Source organism: Cydia amplana, chromosome 3 (assembly GCF_948474715.1).
Source record: "Cydia amplana chromosome 3, ilCydAmpl1.1, whole genome shotgun sequence".
In the NCBI taxonomy this organism is placed as follows: Eukaryota; Metazoa; Arthropoda; class Insecta; order Lepidoptera; family Tortricidae; genus Cydia; species Cydia amplana.
The window spans coordinates 12,141,359-12,162,400 of NC_086071.1; the positions used below are offsets into that span (position 1 = coordinate 12,141,359).

At 35.8% G+C, this 21,042-nt stretch overlaps 1 protein-coding gene across 15 annotated transcripts; it reads right to left on the minus strand.

Annotated features, from left to right (window-relative positions):
* Nucleotides 1–1,294: 1,294 nt before the first annotated feature.
* On the minus strand, nt 1,295–16,606 carry LOC134662817 (troponin I). 15 transcript variants are annotated; one of them, XM_063519129.1, is made up of 10 exons: nt 16,463–16,606; nt 14,513–14,551; nt 11,920–11,937; nt 10,463–10,591; nt 10,239–10,362; nt 9,439–9,539; nt 6,371–6,414; nt 4,975–5,116; nt 3,605–3,622; nt 1,295–1,676 (listed from the first exon to the last, which is right to left on the minus strand). In XM_063519129.1, the coding sequence occupies exons 2-10, from the start codon at nt 14,525–14,527 to the stop codon at nt 1,608–1,610; spliced, it is 660 nt and encodes a 219-aa protein (XP_063375199.1). In that variant the 5' UTR covers nt 14,528–14,551; nt 16,463–16,606; the 3' UTR covers nt 1,295–1,607. The 15 variants fall into 15 exon arrangements, with proteins under 15 accessions (XP_063375199.1, XP_063375198.1, XP_063375197.1 ...); XM_063519128.1 differs by lacking the exon at nt 9,439–9,539 and adding an exon at nt 8,950–9,050 and having other exon boundaries at nt 16,463–16,604; XM_063519127.1 differs by lacking the exon at nt 9,439–9,539 and adding an exon at nt 9,943–10,043 and having other exon boundaries at nt 16,463–16,604.
* Nucleotides 16,607–21,042: the final 4,436 nt, after the last annotated feature.

A 21,042-nucleotide genomic window follows, 5' to 3' on the forward strand; every position in this document is an offset into this window, starting at 1 on the left:
GGTACCTAATACTTTTGACGTCATTTATTTATCAGTAAACTTAATATAGATAGAGAAACAGCACAGAACAAATAATAGTATTTCATACATGATGGCTACGTCCCACTCCGCCTCAAATGGCATTACCTCACCGTCCTTACCCCGTGACGGCGGATTGAATTTAGGTTGACAGAATCTCAGTTCAATTAACAACGCCATTGCAACTGAAACCGTTGAACTGAGTTTCCATTGAAACTTCAACGTATGGATGCTTGTCAATTTTAGTAAATTTTAATATTTATTCTTGATGTTGCGCTGGTTTCGCCATAATATTATATAGTGACTTCCTCGAGTAACTTACACATAAATTGACGTGTCATAATATGTTAAATGTATATTATACAGAAATAATGTCGCGCGCACTAAAAGAGGCCGATTCTGATTCATCAAATTGTTATAGTTTCGATCTTGTTTTGGTGATTGGTGTAGCTCACGCATAGCTTTGCATTTTGCGAGCACCTGTCAGCGTAAGCGATCTTTAAAGTCTAGTATGAAAATAAGATCAATACCGTACCAAATTGTTGAATCAGAAGCGGCCTCCAAAACGATTTCCGTACTATGGCGTGCCCACTCTGTATCCAACAGAGAGAGTGATATGTATCGATGTATTGATTTTTAGTATTTTATCACCACAAACATTATTTAATTTCAATTTCAATTAAAAATGTAATTTAGTATAATACAATAGATTCTCTCTATTGGTTTCCGTCTTACTTCCTATATTATTATGCCAATCGATTTCCATTAGTCACATCTCTAAATATATCATTATTCATTACTAAGGTCTCCAAAACCATCCCTAGATTACTACAACGAATATAATATACCTGTCAATAGGCAGTAGTAATTTTGAGGCCAATTCGAATTTACATTTAGATATTAAAGTGATGTCATTTTGTTATCATCTGCGCGTGCATTCGTGCATTAGACATGAGCGAGACACACAGACGAATGATAACAAAATTATATCAGTTAGACATCAAAAAGTAAGTTCGAATTGGCCCATTGTTGGTTTATTTTAAGGATACCGATGCTACGGTGAAAAACGATCCCATCCCTGTTTGAATTCAGTTAACACATGAACGAATTCGATTACATAAGGAATATTTTCATTAGGAAGGAGTTTTCTAATTTACATAATTATATTATATACGAACACAGGGACCAAAAACCAGGTCTAAATAAATTCTAGCTACTTCACTGGTTGCGGGAACAAAGGATAAAGGGAACAAAGGTACATAGACAACACATAACATAGTACAGAATATTAATTTTTATTAAACGTATCGTATTTTTATTAAATATCTTATAAAAAAACATTATTGTAATAAATAAATAATTATAAAATTACATGTTCGAAATGGTAGACATGATTGGTTTATAGACAATACATACAATAATGGAGGAACTGCCATAGGCTGAACTGGGAAGGAATTTCCAATGGGTCGGACTAGCCAGATACATAAAAGGATGGGTGATCACATTGAATTTGAGACAGTTATGGCAATAAGGTCGGCTGGAATACGACAAAGGTCACATATAGTTTTTGGTAGGTGTGATTCAACACTTCATGCCTCAACCTCTTCCTCTTTTACCTTCTGATCGCCGGGTTTGCCCTTGGACCAGTCTGGTTTTTTCTGTGAAAAAAAAAACACAAGCATTAATACACAATCACAAAACTCCATCGATGAATAGCGCTTTACTGCATTTAATCAATTATCAAGAAGAACTAATCCGCGCTATATTCACTACACGCTCACACACGAAGCCTGTACATACTTAAACACGTTCGTATTATTTACAAAAGTGCCAATATCAGTTCCGTATGACTAATCAGGTCATATCCTTCCACTGCTATAAAAGAACAAGTGACCATCAAAAATATTTTTGATACACACTTTTATTGCTGACTTTACTTTCTCACCTTTACATATCTAAAAAGTGCGTCTCGAGATCTTTCTAATAAGCCTAAACTCAATGTGTTTATGTTTTTTCATTGAAGAGGTCCTTTGGCTATATTCCGACTGCATCATCAGATCAGCTCCATGTTAGCATAATATTGCATTGTCATCGGAAAAACGGAAGTATACCAAATTTCAGCTCAATCAGACACCGGGAAGTGGTTCAAATTTAAGTTATAAGATTTGAAACACATACAAGGTGTCCCAAGAAGTAGTGATATACTGAAGCTGGGAGGTAGAGAACCTAGAGGGCTATCTGATTCACCCCCATGTATGTTCCGCGATTTTTCGTATTTTCGGAGTTATGATTTTTTTTTTTTTTTCACCTATCGCCGAGTACGATGAGATTTTTATTTATGGTGACGTGAATTATTGCGGTAGAACATTTACTGTCGTTAGATCTTTGAATGGAATTAAAAAAAAAAATTAATGCCAAGAAAGATAAAATTACCCAGTATGTTTTATTTTTTTAAGCGCCCTTGAAGTTGTGAACATACTGGGTAATTTTATCTTTCTTGGCATTAAATTTTTTTTTAATTCCATTCAAAGATCTAACGTTAGTAAATGTTACCATACTGAATTGGCCTATCTATCAGCTTAGCACACAAAAAAAATCAAGCATCTACCGCAATAATTCACGTCACCATAAATAAAAATCTCATCGTACTCGGCGCAGGTGAAAAATTAAAAAAAATCATAACTCCGAAAATACGAAAAATCGCGGAACATACATGGGGGTGATTCAGATAGCCCTCTAGGTCCTCTACCTCCCAGCTTCAGTATATCACTACTTCTTGGGACATTTTGTATATGTATATACAAAGAATATACGCGGTGAAGCTAAATAAAAGTGTGTAAAAAGTACCAATTGAGCAAAATAAACGAATATAAATACATTTTTTTTGTGACGCAAAATAGTAGTTTATGCAACAGCTCATAATTGGTTCTTAAAATTCTCGGGTCTTTTTTTTACAAAACTCGACTACGTCTCGTTTAAACCCCCTAACCCTTATTATATCACTGTTGCATAAACTACTATTTTGTGATGCACGTCAGTGGCATCTACCTTATGCATCCTTGAACGCTGTGAGATTAGATTTTTTTATGCTTACAAAAGAAAACACTTCCCCATTTAGCATCGTACATAAAGCATTTTACACGCATTAAAGCTTATTTACATAAGTATTTAAAAAGCTTCTAATAGACAAAGCGCAATCTATTCAATCGTATGGCGATATCTAATTGGCAAAATTACATACAGTACCTATTATAAAATTATATACGCAATACCGCGAAGCGCTTGCGTTCCAGAATTAAACGTAAACGACTATTTCCAATCTATTTGTCAAATTACTAACTGCCTTGAAGAAAATTAAAGCAAGATAGTGAAGTGCATAAAACGAATTCCTGACAAGATCTAATAATCGGCAAAGTTTAAGTGCCTACGCGAGAATAACTAATACTGCTACTAGCTGCCATTCTGAAATTGACTTAAGTCATTTATAAAGCCAGTGAGAAAGTTATCTACAGCGTGCCACGTGTATCTTGTGCTCAGTAAAACGTGTCTACACTGTGGTGCTGGCATGTTCTATGTAAGCGTTTACCTTTCCTCCAACTCCGCCCTGTGAAATATGGTAACATTAACACACGGCTAAACGTAATCTAATCAAGAACTGTAGAATTGTGTAAGTACGTGTGTTTTAGATCTATGTGCAGTTAGCTACCTTAACTGTTTTGTGCGGTCATTTAAGTCTGTAACCATTTGAAGTTTGCGCGGGTTGGAAAAACAAAAGAATTTTTGAAGATATATTTTTTACCTACTTGAGATAATTGCAGTAACCTACCGATTCTGGTAAATTACATTACCACAAAAATAATATACAGAGTTAGTAACAAAGGCTAAAAAAATATGTATTAGCACCGATTCAATTCAATATAATTAGGTAAAAATTTAACTTAAGGAATTGCGAAGCGGGGTCTCGCGTGATACTCGAGTAAAACATTTAAGAACGTTGACTCGAAGCGCAAGCTTATGATTTAGGTAGTACAACGAATTTACCCAAACTTTTCTCACCTTATTCATGTTAGGTATCATAAGAACATTTGAAAATAAGTATTTTTAATAATAATAGAAATTTATTCTTATATTAATTCGTAATAAATAAAATCCATCAAATTTGATTTCAGATGTTATGTAGATGGGTTAAGTTGGTGACGTGATGTTACAGTGTTTACTTCTTGCCGATAGCCCAATCAGCCTTCTCCGCATTCTTAGCCTGTTGAATATTAGTACAGAAAAGTTTATTTCTAGAAAGATACATAATAATATTACTTCGAGTCGATAAAGTCGTTATGGGACTGGGAGCGCGTCGTAGGATTAGAAAAGTTACTTGCAGAGTACTAATCGGTATTATTGTTATACTGTGAGTTTTTATAGTTTGTAAGTGGTTTTGAGTTAATTCATTATGTATTATATCATGGTAAAGTTAATCAAGATAAGAGGAAAATTAATATTGTAATGTACCCGCGCAACGTAACAGATTTTTCAGGGAGTAGAATCTAAAGTGAGAATCGGTTATCATCGCATGAATGACACCCAAGAGCAACGAAAACGAGTCACTTTATATTGAAACAAAAGCATAATTGGTCGTGTATGTACTTGTAATCGACTAAATTTGATTGTACTCAGAACATCTTGCAATGTGAACATATTAACTTCATACCTACAATGATTGGAACACCACTGCAAATGTAATCCGTGATTCGTGAAATTACTTATAGAATATAGATCAAAGTCACTTTTAATGATATTTTTAACAAACCTATTCGAAGTAATTAACATAGGTACTGTTACTATCTTACATCTTACTGTACTGTTATTATCTTAAAATGTTTTAAGGCTGACTTTGTTGCCATTTATTGGGCAATGGCGATACTGCATACAAACTTTAAGATTAATAAAGGAATAATTTACCTCTTTGTCTTCTTCTTCAAGGGTAAACTCCTTCTTTTTGACAACCTTCAACTGGTTACGGAAGTTGAATTCGGCGGCCTTCTTCTGGAGCTTGGCGAATTTGTTCTCGTATTTGGACACCTTCTTGAGTGTAGGTTTGACGCTGAAAGAAAATGCGATATTTTGAATAACTGTTACACTTTAGTGTATCTATATACTATCTATGCGATTACGAGATTTTGAATAAAATTAAGTGATGTAAAAAAATAGGTATAGATATACATTATAATATGTCTCTACAAAAGCTAATTTTGAATTGGTAGTTTAAATTCGATTAAAAGCTAATTTGTCATTTTGAGGGCACCTTAGTATGGCAGATACGTAGGCTATACCTACTCATATGTATAATTGTATATGTAATATGTGAGTTACTTTAAAGTAATTTCTTTCTTTGATTACTTTGGTATCTTTCTACGGGTACTGATTGAATGGTACGTCGAAAGATACTTTATTTACACTCTCTCGTATGTGACGTCTACAACAAAGGGAGTGAAGAGCAGACAAGAGCCCCTGAGTTCCTTACACCCCGACGCGAATATCATTACAACGGATCGTATTCACAGGCACATGTTGCTAACTTGCCAACATCACGACGGTACGAGTATGTACGCTAGGGCTCATTTAGACGGAGCGAGAACTCGCATGAGTTTCATAACATTGCGTTATTTGATCGGTCGGCTGAATTAATGTAACCTCAATGGTCCGCAACGTAACTAAAATCTCATGCGAGTTCGCGCGCCGTCTAAATCAGCCCTTATTGTCTATGTTTTGTTTTTAGTAATTACATAATTACCGTAAAATGGTCCTACTTTGCTCCTTGGTGGATAACTATGCTCCAAATAAAAAAAATGATTTAACGTTTATTATATTTAACCATGATATTTCTATATTATTATTTATACACTCAGATCAACGAAATTGTATATACTTTATGAATTGCTACTTTAGTCATAAAATTAATTTCTTTTCTTGGCGGGGTCTATTAATTTGGCGCACAATGGGGTGACTTTGCACCTCTAAGTGAACTATAGGTAGGAGCAAAAATACCCCCAACAATGAGTATGTTGTGCCCAATTCAAAGCTTCGTTTTATATAAAACAACATTTCATAAAGTTGATTTACCGATGAAATATGTTACATGAGATGTTCTTCTTCATATTCAACTTGTCTGAATATTTAAATGAGGAACAGTTTAAAAAATATCCATAATCTCCTTAAAGTGGAGCCAATTTTGGAGCAAAGTAGCACCATTTTACGGTAGTGCAGACTTTTTTAAAAGATTTAAAAATCAGAATATGTCTAAAAACGGAACATTTCTATGATTTTGATGAATTGTTGTAAACTATTTGGTACTTACAATTTTCCTCTGAGGTCATTGACTTGGGAGTTCAGGTCGGAGATCTGCCGGAATAACGTTTATAAATGATAAACGGTTTCAAGATAGTAATGAAAAGAATGAAGAAAATAGAAGTCATAGTTAATGGTATATGTGAACTTTAATTATTAACTAGAAGAACAGACATTATAAAATAATATACATTATATGTATTATGACAAGATTTGTAGGTATTAATTAAGAGGACAAATATCAATGATGAGCATGTTTAAAAAAAATGGAATTTAAGTTAATACACTGAAATACTGTAAGATATTCGTATTAAAAATGTATTTGAAGAAACATGCATAACTACATTCTACAAGTTTGAGACTAAACAAAAAATTAATAAATGTTAAGGAACGTAAGAGGTCAAAGCCAATTCATAATTGTTGATTATATAAATTTATCAAACTTGTAGAACGATGTGCAAATGTTGTAAAAAATGTTACACATGAATATAAAATCATGCAACACATTGACAGAAGAAATCAGAAAAAATCAAAACCACGCGTTTGAGAGCATTATGTTAAGCCGGCTGTTACGCTCGGTCAATGAAACAACAAAGCACAGAACAAGATATAGCTGAGCGAAGATTAGGCAGTGTTATTAGCGAGCTGTATACAGAGATAATTACTTTTGTTGTCTGTATGTAGAATGATCGGTATAGGTCAGGTCAGTCCCATATCCTAATACAGTTTGCCTTTATATCTTTAACCTGTGCTCTTTGTCCTACTACATGATATACCAAGTAAACTATTCCACATTTTACTACTTCGTGCAGCAAATCTACTTATCGTGCCTCGTCATCGGTAGCTGGTCTCCAGCAGCACCTGTCTCCACATTTCATGTACATCAACATCAAGTGCAATATTTTACATAGGCAACACAGCGCCATCAATATAGTACTTCTTCGACTTTATGTCTTTAGCAATATTTAGTGTATAGCGGACGGCACCAGTGACTACGTCCGGTGGTCGAAATTGTATCATATTGAGCGCTGTATGTATTGTGAGTATTTCTACCCAAAACGAACGTTTCATAACAACCACTAAACATCGACATTTAATGTATGAGTACGACGTCGTATAATGTGTATTATGGAGTGACGGTGCAAAATCGATCCTGACTTGCGAATGTGGATAGTAATTGAGATATGTATGTATGTGTGTCTCTGGACTCGCAAGTGAGCATAGTATGGTACACCACTCCGTGTCCCGGTGCGAGTGCTCGAGCGGACGGCACTCGACTGATCAGGGAAGGAAGGGCAACATCGACCAGAGCATGGCACTTTCTATTTAAACACAACCCGTGTCTAAAATATAACAAAGGGTATGGAAAAGGTTTATGGGGCATATATCAGCAACCGAACACGCAAAAACATTTCGCGCGGAAATGTCGGCACATACATGAAAAGTTGGAGATTTGGAACAAGAAGTTTCACTTACACTATGCACTTGCGTGTGCCAATGGAGGAACCAGTCCAGCGTTCCAATGGTACTTTAACGTCAATTCTAATTGTTATCATCAAAAAGAGAAAATTCAGTAAGGCCACTAAGCTCGGCAACACACGCGAAGCGTCACACTAGCGGCTGCAACGTCGGAGATCGGTTATTATTATAGCTTTCACACTGTTTAAGATATTATTCAAGTGCCATACTATTTTAGGGAATGGTTAATAAGGATTCAGATTTTCAGATGCGTCGATTGTTATAACATATTAACTATACGATAATGTCATGCAACAGGCAAAGCTTATAGATAAAAGGAAGCTTATTAAGAGCTACCTTGCGTCGTCGAGGACGGCTGGCTCATACGATCTTTTGTACGTATTCTAAATGACGCGACGTATGGAGATGACATGAGCGACCAGTGAGATGATGTTATACGCGGACATGCAGCGGAGCCCGGGGCGCCGCGTGGTTGAGTGGTGAGAGTGTGGTTACTGTTACGATTCGCCGAGCGGGCGGTTACTGTCGTTAGTGTAGTTAGCGGTGTAAGCTCCTGTCGGATGACGCGCCGTGATCGATTTTGCACCTCACGCCTTACCGTGGCTGGGCTGCGCCTGTGCGCCCGAGGACCTTCTACTTTACATATCTGCTCTATACAGCACTACCGACGGCCCCGACTATTATTTACAACTCAACAACAAACAACCGAAAACTTACAAAGCGTTAACAATGTACACGATTTGTCACACGCGCACGTTTGTTACATAATCAATGACTGTGATATTCACAATGGTTATAAAGTATTGGTCAATACCTCATAATCTCTTTTCCTGACTTCATGTTCCAAATCCCACTTCTGGCCCTCACACACATACATGCGGTCATAATACTCCTGTATTATTCTCTTGAGCATTGCTAAAGAAAAAGGAAAGACAGATTATTGAGCCAGCAGAATGAGCATGGGCATCGGTGTGAGTGACCAGCGTCTGTCGACGTGGAGCGACGTGTGCATGTGTGCGTTGAGCCGTACAACTATCATGTCATGTCGTAACAACTAAATCAGTATCAACTCATATCATAATGCATTCCCAATCCTATTATCCAGTTTACCTCCATTTTCCTAATTTGAATGGCTCGTTCTAGTTCATATTTATCCCCCTCAAGGTTGTATATTCTGTGCCAGTACATTTGACATATCGTCTGCAGTTCCGCTATAGAAAAATACAATCACATTTTCAGGTGAACATTATAAAAATCGTGTGTAGTGTGTGACACGACGCTAGGACTACTGCCGGCGGAGGATCAAGCGAAAGCGAAGCTACATGGCGCCGCGCAGGCTCTCGATGATCTCTACTTTTGGCTCTGTCTGCGAGAGACAGCTGGTGACTACAACGGTTCAATGTTATTTCAGCATTTAAACTTATATACTTGTTATCCACACTGTTAAGGATGTTTTTATTTTTACTTTCAGCTCCGCAAGTGATCATTATGACTGCGAAAACAAACAAATTGAATACTAGTCACATTGTCGGCATGAACTACTCTGAATTAATTGCATATATTAAGTGTGTACTGCGTAGAGCCCAAACCAGATCAGACCTCGAGCTGTTTGCGGGCTACTTCGATCTCCGCATCGTACTTCTCCTCCTCGAGCTTGCCGATACGCTGATGGTACCCGGTTATGATGCTCGTTAGAGCCGCTATAAAATAACTTAAGTATTACCAAGTGTTCGCTATCCGCGCCAATCTCCCCATTTACACCCTAACCACCGACAGCTTACACCGAAAACGTATCGGTTAAGTTTTGATGAAAAGAAGATTTTTAATATAAAAATCGGAAAATAGAAAGTAGTCAGCATACGCACAACAATCAAATCAGTACTTCACATGGAGCTTAGAAGAAATATAGATACGCGTTAGGATAGAAAAGATGGCCTGCGCGGGAGGGTCCCGGTGGCCCAGCAAGAACGTTTAATCAGTTAACCAGACGAGAGAAACACGCCACTTCGACATCACAAATAACGTTAAATAAGAAAGTGAAGAGATGTCAGTTTGGTGAGTCGTTTAAAATAGTTGAGACTTATGTTGGACTCGTCTCTCTACCTCAATATCTTTTCTTTTAACGATGTATTCCAGGTCATACTTTTGGTCTTCAAGACGATTGATGCGTTCGTGATGTTCTTTGCAAATCCTCCTAAGATCATCTATAACGTGACACATACATGTATGCACATGGGTAACAGATGAAACAGATACACAAAATATTGGCGATGTGAAGCATATGACGAAATAAAGATAGATTTGAGTGCTTAATTCTAGACATGTGAGGAAAAATGTATTCGCTATTTTAATAATTGAGAATAGTTAATAGTACTTTCAAAAAGCAGAGGCATATTTACCTTCGTTTGCATCTTCAATGTTCTTGGGTTTACCACACCTCTCCTCGATGATGCGCCTCCTCTCGGCCGCTTTGCGCTCCTGTTCCTTCTTCAGCTCCTCAGCGGCTTTTTTACGCAGCAGCAACTATTAAAAAAATCACATTTAAATAAAAATTGTTTACTAAAGTGCTCATTACCCTCTGAACACTACTGAAGTGCAAGTTCAGTCTGTTCGCAATACTCACCCTGAGCTTCTTCTTCCTCTCGGGGGTCATGAAACCCTTCTTCGCCTTCTTGGCCTTGGAAGCTTCCTCCATGCGCTTGCGCACCTCCGCGCGCTTGCGGTCGATCTCGGCCTGTTTGGCCTTCTTCGCCTGCACAAGTCAAATTTATAATAATATCGAGAAATTAGGAATGGCGTACCATGTATTTATGTGAAACCGTAGGTAGTGTAAATTTGTGTTTATGTGATTTAGATATGAAATTTGGTTTTAGATGTAGGTACCTACCTAACATGGTTGGTTACCTACCTCTGTTATCTTCTAATCGTACAATACAATTGGACATTAGCATAAAAGCATGTGAGGATCAAAGGACATTTGAAATTAAATTAAAAAACTACCTTATAAATAAACCGTTTTATTCTATTAAAGAATATTTTGCAAATGCTTTAGATTAAACTTTGTTGACATCGATATTGTACCTACGCGTAATTCTGACTCTTGACATTCTATTAATCTGTAATGCAATATTATTGTTGTGATTGTTTTATTATATTTTATGTTGATTTTATTGTGCACCATATAATTGAATTTGCATGCATTTAAGTATGTTTTATTGCAAATAAACTGATTGATTGATTGGATATCACAAATCTTGTAACTAGAATAGTGTCTCCTGAAAATACATGCTCCTACAGATAAGAGAAAGAATACAGAAGATTCATGGAGACGTGATTTATACCAATAAAAGTGTAATCTTTCTGTCGCCAAAATATACGAGTAGATTTGTATTAACAAATCAATCAATATTATATTGATATATCCCCAACAAATAGAGTTGTCATTGTATTAATCAAACGGTCCCCAAATTTGAATAACCAAATTAATGCACAAGCTTAATTAATGCTTTGAGCCCAATTTTCTACTGCCTGAATACGAGTACAATGTCTGTCCTCAAAACAATAGTTCTGTTACCAAAATAGTAGATCTGTCACCAAAAACATATATTTGTCTCTTAATGTGGTAAAAAAATACCCTACAGGGTCAAATTGGTACATGAGAATGAAACATATACATTTTTAATGAATTTACTAATGTTTACTCTCATGTAGTTGTAGGTATATCAAGTATGTATATTTAAACAAAGAAATCAAGTAATTAAACTATAAATATGACATATATTATTTTAATAATTTAATTTGTTTGAATATATACTAATATGTGACTTTCCTTGATTAAAGTACTTACTTAAATTATTACAACGAAATGAAATTTACCGCACTATGTAAATACTGATGAACTGTATAACTGTTGACATGTAAAATATTACTTTTTACCAATAAACGCTATCTATCTATCTATATATTTGAATTTAGTGTTACGTGTAGACAGCTAGACAGGTCTGTGTGTGGGAATATTTGGGAAGAAAAGGGTAGGACGGTAAATGGACAAGTAGTGTTCCGTTGTTGCTTGTACATTACCTCCTCGAGACGCTTTCTCTGAAAAAGAAATAAAAACAATTCTTATGACGAGGTCAAATAACAAAAATTAACAAGTTAGTTTTGACATTAAATAGGTACCTACATAAAATGCACTACGAAAATTATAGCTTATTTTTTAAATAAGTAGATATTATTAATGGTGCATTTTATGTTTGTTTTCGATATGGCTGATTTACAACAAAAATATATAATACTATAAAAAAGTCGATTAGGATTTACAACAAAAAAAGTACATACAAATTATTACCAAACGAGTTTGGTATCCAATTGGTGACATTGAGAGGGATAAACGCACAGAAGGTAACGAAAACACAAATTAAATTATAATTGTGATAAAATTTAACGTTATTACAACGTAGGTATGTAATTTGCATCCATAGGCCGTCCATTACCTATTCACAATACAAATGTATTAATTACTTATATCGCATACGAAAACGACATTTGAAATACACAATGAAGGGACATAATTATTTAAACAGAAAAGTTATATAACACGCCAACTTGAGATTGAGATTAGATAAATGTAATACTTAATTTAAATGTATTAAGTAGTTACTTTGAAATGTAGGTAATATAAAAAGGTATAATTGTAAACATCATAACACGAACCAAAGCCTGATTCCCAATAATAATAACAAACACATTTACACAATGTCTGCTAGAATAGACACTTCTAAGTATCCTTTTTTCAAATTTAATGTTAGGTGACCTAATTGGAAATATCTCAAATTGGCGTACTTATATGTAAATCAGCCATTTGTACATACGACAAAAAAATACAGTGTTTTATTAACAATTTATCGGTGCAATGTGTGCGGGTAATGTGATGCATGTGTGTATTAGTGAAAACGTGTGCGTAAGGACCACCCCACACTAGCGTCGTTTGAGCGTCGGCGTCTAGTCAGTGCTATGAGAAATGGGAAATGTAGCAGCTCAGTTGCGCCAACGTTGCGTCGAGCAGCAGCCATAGAGTTGGCTAGATTCCGACGCTCGCAAGACGCTAGTTTGGCGTGGCTCTTAGTGCGTGTTATTATTTAACATCATGTCATGAATTGCCGCAATTTTTATTTTACAGATTTTTGTCCATCAACATGTCTATAGCTATGAAAACCTTAAGCATCACGCTACATATAATATATAATAAATTAATAATATATAATTTTAACCGACATAAATTGTTCTGGTAGTGCTTATGATTACTTAAATTTAAAACTCGTTCAACAAATCCATGACAATATGTTTAATACTTTGTTTACAATTAGACACTGTGTGTTAGCATAGTTGTTCGAATTGATTGATATTAGGTACGACATGTACATAAGTAAGCGTCCATTAGGACCATATTCACAATAACACAGACTTACAAACGTCATAATAATATGAAAGTAATACACAAATGCTGTAACAGAAATTCATGTGTAATTTTAACCTTATTGTTTGCAAATATTGACGTGGTATTTTTCTTAACTAGAGCAATAAATCGTCTGTTGACACTGGTTCCTGCGTAAGCGTTGCAAATTATTTTAATTTTCTAAAGTATCGATTTTTTACACATGTGAGCTAAATAGTTATTGTATTTTTGTATAGCTCAAACATAATGATTAAATATGTAGTAAGTATGTACCTACATATTTTTAAACAGAAGGTTTGTAGGAAAAACTGGCCATCCTATATAGGTAGGTATGTACGTTCCACTGCTGAGCGTTCTCTTAAGAGAGTTTGGGATATAGTCTTCACGCTAGCACAATGCGGATAGGGGAATGTCGCTCGGAACTTTGAATTTCTCCGCAGTAATTAATTGGAAACTCTTCATATAAAATTCAGGCTTATAATTATGCCCTTAAAAATGTCATCACTTTGTTAAAGGCAGAGTGTATACCATTTAACAACCCATAATTTTTTTAATTTGTATTTATTTTCAGTTTAAAAGGAAAATAAATATAATGTATTTATTATCGGATGTGTCTTTGTGTAGAGTAGCGTGTGTTATTGTGTTATGACAACAAAAAGTACCTGAGTCTCGAGGGGACTTCGCATTCAATACTGTAGCATTCAGTTCAGGAACACGATGGAATCGACGGGGCAGCCGCAAATAATGGAAAAAAAAGAAAAAAAAGACATATTAGTTAATGTATAAAATAATACTGTTTCAAATTGTTTCTGTTTAAAAGAATAAAAAGGCTCCGTGTATATGTGTACAATATGTTATGTATTAACCCCTCGTATGCTTAGACACGGATCCGTGCGTGAGAATTTTAATCTATTGTTGTAAATGTCAAGGTCACTTTTTCAATTATCAAATTTGACAGGCAGCATACAAGGTTAAGTTACATTTAAAATACGTGAAACAAAATCTAAACTTCTCATTGTTTACAAAATTCCTATGCTGTAGAATAGCATAAATTTGAATGTAGAACAATATAAACAGTGTGAGTTGTGTCTTTATATGTACCTTACCTGTTGTATCGCTATCCGATTAATTCTAGGTAGGTCGCTAGCATTTGACGTCATAGAGCTGCATTTAAGTCAGTGAATTAATAATTACGAGCACGTTTTTCACATACCTTACATCATCATCCGCCATTGTGTATGTGTTGGATTAGGTGTCCTGAAAAAGGTAATTCAAATCAAGTTAAATAATGAACTTTATCAATAAATTAAAATAAACCTAAATTTACAAGCTTTTCACTTTTCTTTCAAAGGTACGCGACTAGGTATAGGTATTATGTATTGGCGCTAGTTTAATTTTAAAATCTTCAAGTAAAAAGTGAGTTGTTAACACTGTTGTTTCGAAAAAGGGTGCTTAAGTGGGAAAAGATGAAATCATTGTTGATATACCTACTCAGAACGAGATTTTCTCATTGGCCTAATGCCCGGTTCACATCTATTCCGGTGGCATTCCATTTCAGTGATCGAATCCAGTGCTGGAATGCTACTGGAATACTGTGAACCGGAATTGAAATATAATCATGCTGGAGTAAGTAAGGTCTACTTTTGGTTCCAGCTCGCCCAATCCAGCGCCACTGGAATAATGTAGACTTTCAATCCAGTGCTAAATTAAACGTTAAATTGTGAAAGTGTATTGCTTATTGATAACAGTCTTCATAAATTCGCTGGATGATGAAATTCACCTACTGGAATTAATGTAAACGTTTCGATCCAGTTCAGTACCTACTGGATTCGATTACTAGACTGGAATGCTACTGGAATAGATGTGAACGGGCATAAGAGATAACTGTAAATTTTTTGTAGCTCCCACTATTTGTAAATATAAAGTAAAAAAATATACGTATATATAAACCCTATAGTCAGTTTGAAAACCCTTCACTTGTCCTCTTCCATTCTAATGCGTTAAATGCTAAAATACTCGTAATTTATGTTCATTTTTGATGTATGCGAGGACGTTCTAATCAATAAACATTATAAAATTCGTATTTGGTAATTTCACCGCGGAACAATAGGTAAAGTTCCTAATTGAAACCTAATATTTGGCCGCGAGCCAAGTGTCACGGATGAAGAAACTGTCACTTGATACGCGATGTTCCAAGTTTATTTTTTCTATAAAAAGTGTGTAAAACCCATTTAAATTAAATTTATTAAAAAAAAATACCCTAAATAGATTTTTTATCACGCTAATTGACTTTTATAATTTGCAATATCTTTACAAACATTAATACTATATTATACATTGCCATTAAATATTAATGTTGTTGAGGTGATTCTCATGACTAAATTAATAATAAATCATGGTATTTAGGTCACGTCAAACTATTTAGGACGGCCCGAAGTACCTATTTTCCTCAAAATAAAATGTTGCTGAAAGAAAATTCTATTATTAGATTCGAGCTCGGGCACGCTCGGCGATCGTCGCGCCTGGCCGATGGTCGGGTGGGCGGGCTCGCCGGCCGGTGCGCGCGCGACGGAAATAGGTTGGCTCACATTCCCACCAAACCTAATTTGGTGGTATGCTGCGCTACTTTGGTTACAAACATTACAAAACGTAATTAGATCTATGGATGTTTTTTCTGTGGCGTACAGAAATTTGAAATAATAATGTGTTTAAAAGTAATATTATATACTGGAATAAAGGTAGGAATACAAAAACGTACCTACTCATATAACACGACTTGTTTTTCTCCCCTAAATCCTACCACCTAATTCTTAATGTGGTATGACCTTGTCTTAAAGTAGCAATTAAATACAAAATATATAATGGGTTTAGGTATAAAAAATTTAGTTAGTTATGAATGACAGCTGAAGATGTTAAAAAAACTTAAACCAGTTGATTTTAAGTTAGTTTAGCAGTGTTCACGGTTTAACAATCCACGTTATAGGAGCTAAATTCCGCAGTCACACTGGCTTGTTTCGGAGCTCGCACGAATCATATTCACACACTGTAGCGATGCATCAGTAGATCCGACACCACGTAGTTGATATATCACTTCACTTCGATTTAATGCACTTATTTTCCGGCGCGATTTTGTAGTTAGTACAAATATTAAACGTCACTTGGACTCACCTACGGTATGAAAAAGAGGATGGCCCTACAGATGGTTCAGCCAACACGAGTCACAGTTGCTGACTGGTGCGAGGCGGGCGGTAAGGTGCGGCGGGCAGTGCGTGGGCGCGCCCCTCCCCCGCGCGCTTTTCCTCAGCTTCTTCTAAACTCCCGCGCATCCTTGGCTGCTATTTCAATCGCGTATCAGCTAAAGACAAATGATAACATAAGGACCCAGTTAACCATGACCTCGATATACATAGTGACTGTGCAAAGTCGGAGATCCCACTTTACTAGTTCTCGTCTAACAGTCGTTGGCGGTTTTGTAAGCGATGAAACAACGAGGCCTTCCCTTCTCTACCCACCACCCGGCTTTCGTTACAGACATTTTTAGAGCAGTGTCGTTTTGACACGATCACCGAAATAACACCAGATCTATGCTGTGTAACTATTCAGATTAATCGTAAATCGACCGGTAGTAAATGCATAAGTTATATGTTTACACCAGTACTCCGTTTTGGTTTCAGTATACTTATTCTAGATTAAAAGTAGAATTATTAGGTACCTACTAAACGAATTTAGTGATATTTACTGTCAAAATTTCGCGAATTACGTTTTGTACAGATAATTAAAGAAAAACAACAAATTCCTAAACTAGAATGATACGCAATAAGCAAACAGTCTCACAGAATCGAATGCTACGCATAAAAAGCTGAGCATTGTGTTTAAACCATTAGGTTGGTAACTACCGCAGTGTCCATTATTTATATACGCTGGCACAGTTTAATTATTTTTAAGTACAAGCTGCTAAAACAGATAACCGACCATCCACAAACCCCGAGGCTACGAGCCGAGCTTCGTTATCAACTGTCCTCTAATGAAAGCTATTAGAGCTTTAATTAAAGTTAGGACCTAGTTCTAGGCGGAACTAACTCAGAACAACTTCCCAGGAACTAACGGGAGTTCATTCTTACACAAAAAGCCGTAAGTACATATCCATTTCCACAAAATATAGGCCTGTTCTACTTAGAATACTGTGAGTGATTCAGTACCCGGTCTAGTGATATGCAACACAAACTAAGTTGGCTAGTTTAGCGGCTGATACACAAACCAACAGTAACCTCACGTCGTATACAGGGTGAAATTGTTATCCCTGTCCAAACTCTGAGGGGTGCATATGTAGGTCATACGTAATACTTAACAAGTTTTACTATGGCTGAGGCCAACCCCGAAATCGCGAAATAAAAATCTGCCGTCTCGTTTTTTTTTTCGTTTTAACATTTCTTTGAATCAGTGTCAATGTTTCCAATTACGTCTAAGTAGGACGACAAAAGAAAACACTTCTATAATAATTACGAGGCTCTTTTATAACGGTCTCCGTCGGTGCGGAAGGACCTTCAGCTATTGACGAATTGATACAATCCGCTTGAAACACTTTGTTTTACTACTTTGTCGTAGTAATATAACTAGTTATATAAGTATCCGGCGAGTTTGAATTTTTGAAAGAGCTTATAAAAATTTACCGACTTAGTTTCCAAAAATAATTAAATATTTAATTGTTCATTTTATTCATAGGTTGTAATTTAATTTGAACCCAATGAGCTGAATCTGATTGGCCTAAGATTTGAATTACGAGTAACATAATGTAGCCAACCTGATGAAAGTGGCTGTCGAAAGTTGTCTAAATGAAAATTGATGAAATAAGCACAACATTATCTATTTAGGTTGGGTTCATTAGAAAGTTCCTGAGAGCATTATGTATACACGTGTAAAAGTCAGGTGTTACACCCAGTTATAAAGTTCAAAGAAATCTTTATTAAATGCTAAATCAAACTTGCCTTCCATTTTTAGAGAAATATTTTCAGAGTATACAAGCCCAGCAAAGTTTAGTTATGTAAAGCCGGCTACTCTTTTACGGCCTCCTCCGTTCGATGCCTATAAGCGATACAAATATATACCAACATCATTATCGAAAAAGTCGTAAAAGTGTGATCACTTCGTAAACATCCCTGGAGTCTTTATATTTTTTTAAGTCTGCCGTTTCACGATCTCTTGCAACAACCTGGCTTGCGCGCTTTCACTGGTTCTCGTCAATTATTGGAACTAAGTTGGTACTTAACATTTGTCACGCAACTTTAGGACCAGAGAATAAGTTTTATATGTTTTCCTTGAGTTATCGTGATCAAATTTCCGACCCACATTAGCTGGATAGAAATAGTTAAACCCATATAAGTACTAGACTATTATTATCACTCGTTGAGGTCTTACTGGAATAAAGTACTAATGATTTTATAGTAGGTAATAACGTTTTTCTTGTTTGCCCAATACGTAGGTAAGTACGTAAACTATTATCTATTATTTACTGCCGACTACTATTATCACTCGTTGAGGTCTTACTGGAATAAAGTACTAATGATTTTATAGTAGGTAATAACGTTTTTCTTGTTTGCCCAATACGTAGGTAAGTACGTAAACTATTATCTATTATTTACTGCCGCTTAATCTTGTACTTTCATAATAAGCTTTTTTAGAGCCATAGCCTGCCTTTTATCATCGTAAACGTATATTTTTCTCATTATTAATATAAAATTGCACAATTTTCAACATACAAAAAGATTAATAATGTCAATTGTTAATTACAACTTACCTACTAATTAAATCGTCGTTGATTTTGTTTCGACGAATGATGGTTTTAATTTCCGTTTTATTTGTTGCCTGTTTGTCTAAATCTCATTAAAATCTTGTACATACTTGTTGTTAAACTTGGCACAGCGGGAACGCATGAGTTCAACGTCATTACACGTGTAAGACAAAAAAATCCATCAGAATTGGTTGCCCGGGGCCTGTTTCATGAAAGCTTGTAATTTGTATCACAAACGTGAGCCTCTTTTCAACTCATTTCAATCAGAGTAATTAAAATTCAAACATCCGTAGTATTACAACTAAGTATAAGTAAAGTTACAAGGTTTCATGTACTGTACCATACAGAACCCGTTTTATGTGAACACGCGTTTTCTCTAGTTAAAACTAGTTTTCTGTAACGCCTTGGTGAAAACTCCTTTTCATTAATTAAACCTAGTTTTCCGAGATGTCTTGTTGAAAACTAGTTTTGTACTGGAATTTTTCAGACATAACTAGTATTCGCAAAGTGTCTTGGCGAAATCTTGTTTTAGGTAAATATTTAAAATTAATTTCGGTTAAAACTAGTTTTGACTAAGGAATATCCCTAATAGCATTTTCTAGTAGGGATTTGGTTGGGCCTTTGTTTACGTATAGTTGGGCAACCGTTATATTTGGCCGTACGATTTGCTGGAGGGCCCTCGACAAAGGCCCTCCCGAAGATTCCCAACAGAGGGCCATAAGAGTAATTTTTTCGTTGGGCCTATTTAAATAAATCATACAATTATTCAACGGTGGTGGTTTTGGTTGGGCCGTGGTTGGGCCTATACACATGGTTGGTTAATTGTTAGATTTGGCCGTATGGCTTGCTGTATGGCCAACTGAAAAAAAATAAAAAAGGGCATTTTTTTCGTTGTACGAGGTCCAAAAATAACACCACACTGTATAAAACCACCACTTTATTTACTATTTACTACTACACACTGTATATAACACTCACTGCTTGATTTGAATTTTGAACTGACGACCTATTGTTCCTCGGACCCTATATTAAACCCAGAAAAATCTTAACACCGCGTTGTAGAAAGTACGCGTTGGTAACAAAGTGCCATCTTTTGACTTATTTGGTAATTAATTTTCTTTAACAACAAATAGCTAAATTGTGACTTTAAATGCAAATTATTGCATACATGTTATTTCAAATAATTTTACAAATATTTTAGTGTTAATTGCTATCAAAAATAACCATAACACATTTCCAAAATCGCTATTACTAACGCCATCTATTGGTAATGCCAATGTTGGTAAATGCGATATTTGTCATCATTGGGCCATCGGATGATATCGTTGATTAGCCAACGTTACCAAAATACACAAAGGACCATTGTTGGGCATCAGTGCCACAGCCAATGTCGGTAAATGCGATATTTGGCACCATTGGGCCAATGGATGATATCGTTGATTAGCCAACGTTACCAAAATACACAAAGGCCCATTGTTGGGCATCAGTGCCACAGCCAATGTTGGTAAATGCGATATTTGTGATCATTGGGCCATTGGATGATATCGTTGATTAGCCAACGTTACCAAAATACACAAATGCCCATTGTTGGGCATCAGTGCTACAGCCAATGTTGGTAAATGCGATATTTGGCACCATTGGGCCAACGAATGTTATCGTTGTTTAGCGAACGGTAGCAAAATACACAAAGGCCCATTGTTGGGCATCAGTGCTACAGCCAATGTTGGTAAATGCGATATTTGGCACCATTGGGCCAACGAATGTTATCGTTGTTTAGCGAACGGTAGCAAAATACACAAAGGCCCATTGTTGGGCATCAGTGCCACAGCCAATGTTGGTAAATGCGATATATGTCATCATTGGGCCAACGAATATTATCGTTGTTTAGCCAACGGTACCAAAATCAGGGCTTTAAATACCGTTAAAAAGTTGGTATCGTTACCACAAGGTGACAGATTTA

Excerpts from the sequence above, each read along its gene's own strand:
- LOC134662817 (XM_063519129.1), bottom strand. Across the intron at positions 10,363-10,462 it reads AGAGGAAGAAGAAGCTCAGG|TTGCTGCTGCGTAAAAAAGC; the intron begins GTGAGTATTGCG and ends TTTTTTTAATAG. Across the intron at positions 9,540-10,238 it reads CATTGAAGATGCAAACGAAG|CGGCTCTAACGAGCATCATA; the intron begins GTAAATATGCCT and ends GTTATTTTATAG.